This window comes from Zymoseptoria tritici, chromosome 13 (assembly GCF_000219625.1).
Source record: "Zymoseptoria tritici IPO323 chromosome 13, whole genome shotgun sequence".
NCBI lineage: Eukaryota > Fungi > Ascomycota > Dothideomycetes > Mycosphaerellales > Mycosphaerellaceae > Zymoseptoria > Zymoseptoria tritici.
In genome coordinates, this window is record NC_018206.1 from 2,400 (window position 1) to 10,683 (window position 8,284).

General features: G+C 36.2%; 1 protein-coding gene across 1 annotated transcript; it reads left to right on the forward strand.

Moving 5' to 3' along the window:
* Positions 1 to 6,423: 6,423 nt before the first annotated feature.
* Positions 6,424 to 7,493, forward strand: MYCGRDRAFT_97241 (uncharacterized protein; the record flags this gene model as incomplete). The annotated part of the gene is made up of 5 exons (XM_003847458.1): positions 6,424 to 6,509; positions 6,984 to 6,991; positions 7,164 to 7,198; positions 7,248 to 7,298; positions 7,368 to 7,493. 5 exons carry the CDS (start codon positions 6,424 to 6,426, stop codon positions 7,491 to 7,493), a joined length of 306 nt encoding a protein of 101 aa, XP_003847506.1.
* Positions 7,494 to 8,284: the final 791 nt, after the last annotated feature.

An 8,284-nucleotide genomic window follows, 5' to 3' on the forward strand; every position in this document is an offset into this window, starting at 1 on the left:
TAGTAGGGATTTCCTCTATCTTAGAAGAATAATAGACTCTTCTATACGATATATCTTCCCGGTTACTAGATCCCCTAATAACTTTATTATAATCCTTTATATTAAGGGTAGTATTAAGAATATTAAGAAGGCTATTAGGTAGCGTAGCTGTTAGAAAGATAAGATTAACTTTATACTTAACTAAACTCCGGAAGTACTTAAGGCGAAGCCTAAAGCTACTCTCTAATAAGAATAGATGTACCTCGTCGATATAGATAGATATGTCCCTATTATATTGCTTATATGTAGTAATTAACGTATCTAGCTCGTTCGAATTAAGCTCCTCTAAGTTAATAAAGAACAAATTACTATTACTACTAGCAGGATCCTTTAGGGTACTCGGATTTAGACCGAGGTTATAGGCTCGATTATAGAGGTCCCTACTAAGGCTAGTACGAGGAGTTATAATTATATATATTCTATTCTTTAGGATATAGCTAGGGAGAAGATAGAGTAGGCTTTTTCCGCTACTAGTCTTATTAATAAAGGTAATAATAGGTATATTATTAAGGATCTCTAATAGACCTTCCTTTTGAATCTGGCTTTTAAAGCTTGCCGTAGGGTCCTTATATAGCTCCTTAATATTTCTTTCTATAGTAGCTGTACTAAGACTAAATCCTAAGTCCGGCTCGATATTAAAGCTCTCTAGAGTAGACGAGTCTAGGAGCTTCCGTATAGAAGGATTATTAACATCGGTAGGGGTTAATAAATTAAAGTAGTTAAAGTAGAGAATAGTAAAGGTCTTAACCTTATCTAAGAGGCCTAGGTTCTTACTATTACTAAAGTTGAACCCGATATTAAAGTAGTAGTTATAGCTAGTTTTAGTAGATCTATTAGCCTGTATATCTTCGATAAGATCCTCTTTTACCTCCTCTCCTTCGCTACTACTATAGTAGTTAGTATTACCTAACTTTGTTTTAATAATATAGTTAATAATCTTTCGATAAGAAGCTATAGTAAGGCCTTTTCGAAAGAGACGACTAGACTCTAACTCTAGCGTAGTACTAAGAAGACTAGTAGTCAACGGCTTATTATCCCGTACTAAGAGTAAAGGAGTACTCGGTTCGTCTAGCGTATAGTACTCTCTATTAATATACTCTTTAAAGGGTATAATATAAAGAATATAAGTAATAAGTAGCTTACTAAGTCGAGGAGGTATAAACCGGATATTTGCTTTCTCCCTACGAGTAATATTATTACTCTTACTCCAATCGGTTAAGATAGTAAAAACACCTTCCTCTTTATTATATAATAGGCTACGAGTTTTACTCTCGATGTTCTTAAAGAGAATAGTAGTTAACTCCGTGCTGCGAAGAGGCCCTCCGCTAAATAAGTATATTGCTAAAGCGAGATAGGTAACAAACGAATTTATATTACTATTAAACCGCTCTATCTTACTAGCCTTAAAAACTATCTTATTATTCCTAACCCCCTTTACGAGGGTCTTATTATAATAAGTACCCGGAGTTAATAGTCTATCTAGAAAGTAGGGTCTATACTTAAAGGCCGAGAGGTTTTCGATGTCTAAAATACTAAACCCAACCCTATTAAGAAGATTATTATCGTCTACTCGGTTAAAGTTAAAGTCTAGGTCGTCTAGACTATTAATACTAAGAAGTCTATGTAGTAGAATGTCCTCTAGTTTAGTATATATATTACTAAAGAGCTCCTTAATCTTCTCGATAGGGTACTCTATATTATTATAGATAATAATATTAGGCCTAACCTCTCCTATTAAACCGGCTGTAGTTGTAGTCTCTCTACTTAAAGCTAGGAGATAAGGCCGGATAACAAAGATAAATTCGAAATAGTTACTACTAGTATTTGTAAGATATGTCTTTATAAAGTCCTCTATTCTAAGCTCGTTCTCTAGTTCTCGCTCGGTATATAGATCGTCTTCTAGTTTCTCTCGAAAGAGATAATAAGCTAGGGTAATAAGTCTAGCATTATATACTAGATAACTACTAAGTTGACTTATTCCTAAGACCTCCTTAACCTCCTTAGTTCTTCTATCTAGACAGTTTATATAGTAGAAATTAATTACGAGATTATCTAGGGTACTATCCTTATTAACCGCTAAAGGGATCTTAGTCTTAAGTAACTCTATCCCTAGTAAGCTAAACTTATAGAAGAGCTCTAGTTTATTCTCCTCTAGATAGATAGTACTAAGATCTAACTCAATAATCTCGCCGACTAGAGTATAGACCCGATCCGGAACTAAAATACTACTTACTATATTATAGTATTCCGACTCTATAGGGTCTATACTACCCTCAAAGTTAGAGCGTATAAAGCATACCTTAATAGTAAAGACAATAAGCTGTATATAGATATTAAAGTAAGTACTTCGAGTATATTTACTTATATGCGGAGTAAAGTCCTTAAATACTCTTTCGTCGATATTATTACTTCTAAGTCGTTGCCGTATACCTAAGGGGACTGCTAGGATCTTACTACTAGTATCCGCTAGAAACTCAGCGATTAAACTTTCCAGTTCCCTAAGATCTAATCCTATCTTATCCTCTAAGTTAAACTCCGTTTCCTCCCTAGTATATAGAGTATTAGAGTATCCTAGAGTAATAAGGATGTCTCTATTCTTATCTGTTAGATACCGTATAATATTTGACTTTCTAATAAAGCTATTTAGTAGCCTCGTATTTGTTTCAATACTACTACTTAGTAGTAAATCCTTACTACGGCCTAACTCTTCTTTAGAATATGTACTAAGTAAGAGCTCTTTAGTATTATCCGGAATAGAACTTAGCTCTACTACCCGGCTACTACTACTAGAGCTACTATCCCTACTCCGGCTAGTAGATCTAGATACCTCTCTATTACTAGGTATTCTAGTATCTCTAGATCGTCTTAGTTCTAGGTCCGGTAACTTAGGTATAAAGTATATTTTCTTATTATCCTTAAAACCCTCTAGTAGCTGAGCGGGTACACCTTCTAGAATCCAATCTACTTTAGTAGTCCCCTTATTATTATTACCGTGCTCTAGATTATAATGCCTCCTTACTTCCTTTCTAGAAATATTAAGGAAGTTACACTCCCTACACTTTAAAGCATTAAAGTAGATATCTAGCTCCTTAAATAAGTACAAATTAGGCCCTATAAGACTCTTTAAGCCGTCTATATCTAATAGCTCTAGATTATTAATAGTAAGAGTTAAGTCCCTTAGAGTACCCGAATCCTTATATATAGTATAGATCTGCTTATGCTTAGCTTTAAGGTGCTTAGTATAGTTATTTCTAGTAAGATTTATATAGCATTTAGAACAGAAGATTGTCTTAATCTCTATACTATAGGAAATAATAGTATCGCTAAGAGGAGTCGTAGGGTTTTCTCTAACTAGATCTTTATCCCTAAAGTCTTCGAGGGTCGGTCTATTATTAGTTAGATAGTTATTAATATAGTCCTTACTACTAGGATCCATTATTATAACCCTTAATAGATAGTAGTAGGGTACTACTAATATATAGTAAGAATAGTAGTAGTAGAGGTAGTAGTAGAGTAGGGTATAGGGGTAGAAGCGTAGAGAAGTAGTAGGAAGTTAAGAAGGAACCTCTAGGTCTATGTAGAATCTTATAGCACCTTTATAGTCTATGCTCTAACCTTATACTATAGTATATCCTACCCTACCCTATATAGTTATAACCCTAGGTCTAGAGCTATATAGTATCTCTATTACCCTAAAATAATATAGATTATAGGGAACCCTAAACCCTATAGTCTATCTAGGGTATATAGAGCTTATATTCTACCCCTAAACTATATAATAGACTAACCGTAGTAATATAGTATATTCTATATTTTATAGGCGTTAACCTTAGTAACCCTAATATCCGGCTACTACTTATAGAGCTATATATATAGGGGAGTACTCTATATAATATATAAGCTAAGAATCCTAAGCCTAAGCGTATATTCTCTACCCCACCCTAGGGTTATACTCTACCCTAGTACTATAGGGTATCTATAGTCTCCCCGCTTAGTCTCTTAGAGATACTTTTAATATATATATAATAACCTAACCCTATAGCCCTAAGCTATAAACTAAGCTATATAGGGTACGCTCTAGGTATAATAGTAGAAAGTAGTATATAGATAGACTGCTATACCCTATACTAAGCCTAAATCCTATATATATAATACTTTAATATATATCGCTAGTTAAGCTAGCTCTACTATAGTACCCTATCTAATATATATACTATATACTACTCTATATATATATAATCGGAACTCTATATATATATTATAGCCCTAGATCTAGCTATTATATACTATAGTTCTATATACTCTAAACTATATAGAGTATAGATTTCCTAGTATAGCTACTATATACTATACGTATTCTAAACTATACGTATAGAGATTTATCCCTAATCTATAAGTAATCCTTTCCTTTCCTCTCTTTATCTTCTCTTTCTCTTCTATCTAGTATTACTACTACTACTACTACTACTACTACTACTACTACTACTCTAAGAACTAGTACTAGTATTACTACTACTACTACTACTACTACTACTACTACTACTACTACTACTACTACTACTACCCTAAGGATTATTCTATACTCTACCCTACTACTAGTAAGCTCTTTTTTTCCTACCCTAATCCTTATACTAACTTAGACCCTAGGTACTCTTTCTAGACCGACTTCCTAGGTAAGAACCTATACTCTAACCTCCTAACCTAGTTATAAAACTAATAGAGTCTCTAAGAAATGTCTACCGCGGATAATACCTCTATCCTCTCTCCGACAATCGTCTACTTTATTAAGAACTATATTAATAGTAACCCTATTATCCGCTCGACTTGCCTAGACCGGACTATTAAGGCTATTATTAATTACCTATCCTATAATCCAAAGGTCGTAGAGTACCTAAACCGGGTCCGGGTTATATACTTCCTTAAGCGGGCTAAGTATCTCGACTCTAAGACCTATAAGATAGCTATTGGTTAGAGCTCTAACCCTAACCCTAGAGCGTATACTAATATATCTATAACTAGGATTTATCTATAATCATTCTGGGACAGAGCTAGACCTAGATCTTAACCGATATATTTATAATCTTAAGGCTCTAAACGATACTTCGACCTCGAATCTTATCCGGACGATTAACGAGTACCTTACTCGCTATTCCCTCTACTTTAAAGATCAAAGTAAGCCTATATCCTCTAGCTAGTCTCTACTATACTAACTCTAATCCTAATTAGATCTTTCTCGTACCTTTACTAGTAGAGGACTCTTTCCGAAGGAGTTATTTACGACCCTAAGGTATAATATTAGGGGAGCGCGCGACTTCTACTTAGAAGTAGATATAGTAGACGATCTTCGATTAATCGGATCTTTAAACTCCTTTAATAAGGAGTATAAAGAAAGAGAGATCGAGGCTATTAGTCTATTTAAGCTAAGGTCTACTAGAGAGGAGGTAGATACCCTTACGGTAGAGGAAGTTAGGAGTATTTTAAGGGACTATACTCCTATAAAAATGGAGATAGAGGAGTAGAGAGGCTTAGGGTTCTAGTATAGGCGTACCTAGGGGATAAGAAATAAAAATAGTACTAGGGTATACTAGGGAAGGAAGTATAGCTAGGGTTTAAGGGTTACCTACTACCCTATATATATAGTATCTATATACTTACCCTATAGCCCTAATTCCTTAAGTAATTTCTAAGCCTACTCGTTTATCTTTATATCTATACTACTAGATAGATACCCTAACTCTAGAACTTTGCTCTAGTTAACTATAGACGGTAAGGTTACCTATCTATAGTATAGTAGTAAGCTCCCGTTTTTAGTCTAAGCTAAGCTACTACCCTAAGCTAAACCCTACCCTACTACTAACCCTATATTTTTCTCTAATTAATTTAAAGTAATACTCCTAGCTACGTTAATAAGTAAATTATATCCGGCGGGCGTTCTAGAGTATACTAACTTTCTTAGGTCTATTACCGGTGTTAGAGTCCTTCTAGTATTTCCCGTAACTAACCCTAAGCTTTAGTAATTTAGTATAACTTTAGTAGTAGTAGCGGTAGAAGGATAGCGATAGTAGCGGCGATAGCGAGGTCGACGACGGCGATATACCCGACGACTATCCTAGGGTAAAGCGACTACGCCGCGTCGAACGCCGGTCTCCGTTTGTCCGTAACCCCTCTCGTTGTCGAGAAATTGATTTTTCTTTATTTTGGCCCCGCTTACTAAGAGGGCGTTGGGCGTTGGTCAGGGTCGGTCTAGAAGCCGAAATTTAAATAAAATCTCGAAATCGCCGGGTAAGCGGATTTCGACATTTCGGGTATCTATATAGGGTAAATCGACCCTAAAAAATCGATTCCCGCTATCGATTTTGCGATCGGAGGTCTACTCGCGGAGCTATGCGCGACCAACGCTACCGATACCCCTCGGTAGCGACGGCGACAGCGAGGTCGACGACGGCGATATACCCGACGACTATCCTAGGGTAAAGCGACTACGCCGCGTCGAACACCGGTCTCCGTTTGTCCGTAACCCCTTACGTCGTCGCGAAATTAACTTTTCTACCCTATATATAATAAGCCGTAGCTCTACCCTAGAATATTAAGGTTACTATTCCCTAGCTAATCTCTATATAGTATATACTAAACCCTAAGTACTATATAACCTATACTATATAGTATATATTAGACTATACGTAGATACTACTCTAAGTTATCTATATATATATATTAATTAAACCTAGAAACGTATAGCCTTACCTAAGAATCTATATATATACATAGCTAAAAGATCTATATATATATACATAGATTAAACCTAGAAACGTATAGCCCAACCTAAGAATGTATATATATATAGATATAGATATAACTAAAAGATCTATATATAGATATAGCTAAAAGATCTATATATAGTAGGGCTTAGCTACATCTATATATATATATAGATTAGTATATAGGTCTATTAGTAAGCATAGCAACCTTAATGTCCTAGGTAGCCTATATAATAATAGCTATAGTACCTATCTCTCCTCTTTCTTTCCTCTATACTACTATAGTACCTACTACTCTCTATACTATTCTACTCTACTCTACTCTACTCTACTCTATTCTACTCTACTCTACTCTATACTCTCTAGAGTTAGAGTCTCTACTCTACTTTATATCTTATAAAGTAAGTAGGTTCTTCTAAGCTACTCTTTCTATTACTAACCTTTCCCTAGGTACTCTCTGCCTTTCCTAGGCTAAAGATGTCTCTCTATACGTACTACGCCGTAAGCCCTTGCCTTATACAGCGTAAGTATAGACCTTACTATATCTATTACTCTACTAAACTACTATAGCTAAGGGCGTATCCCGAAGGCCGGCCCGCCCTATTAGGGCTACTCCTAGGCCTATTACGTTTGCTCTACCTAAGAGAGTCCCGAACGAGCCTCGCGAGCCCTCTATACCGTCTAGTTCTACTCTAGATGTTCGGGAGAACCCTACTACTTCTACTATAAGAGGTAAAGAACCGGAGGCCTCTCTACTACAACGGACAACCGGAAGGCGCTCGGAGCCTATCGAAGGCGCTATAAAGGCGCCTAGTACCCCTAGTAGTACTCCGGAAGACCGGACAGAACGTTCTTCTTCTACTAAGAAGATATTCCCTATAGACGGTATATATACCCTTACTATATATACTAGACTAGACTAATAGAGATTAGAAAAGAGAGAACAATACGCAAATCCGAAGGGCGGCTCCCTAGGAAGCCTACGAAAGACACTACAAGGCCTAAACGGAAAGAATAGACCTAAGTATAAGCCGGTCTATACTAGGTAGGTTTAGCTCTTTAAACTAAGGAGCCCTTTACTAACTATATCTAGACCGCCGGCGAGGAAGGACTTTAAGGATTGGCAGACTTATTATACCTATAAGGCGGCTACTAGTTAGGTAGTAGAGAGTCTAGAGTACCCGGGTCTATACGGCGTTAAGGAGTAGTAGAGGGATAGACCTTAGGAAGGAGAGTAAGCTATATATATAGGAAGGGTTTCTATTAACTACTCTACGAAGACCGTAAGCAAATAAGTATACTATTTCCTACCTTAAAGGCCTTAGGATATCTAAGGGACTCTATACCGACTCCTAGCTCTAGCCTATTATAAGTAGAATAGGGTAGGGGCTCTTCTTACCCTACTAGATAGTCTTAGTCTCCTAGAGTATATAGGGTCCCTATCTTCTTAGGCCTCTTTAATAACCCTCTTTAATCCTATAGTTATT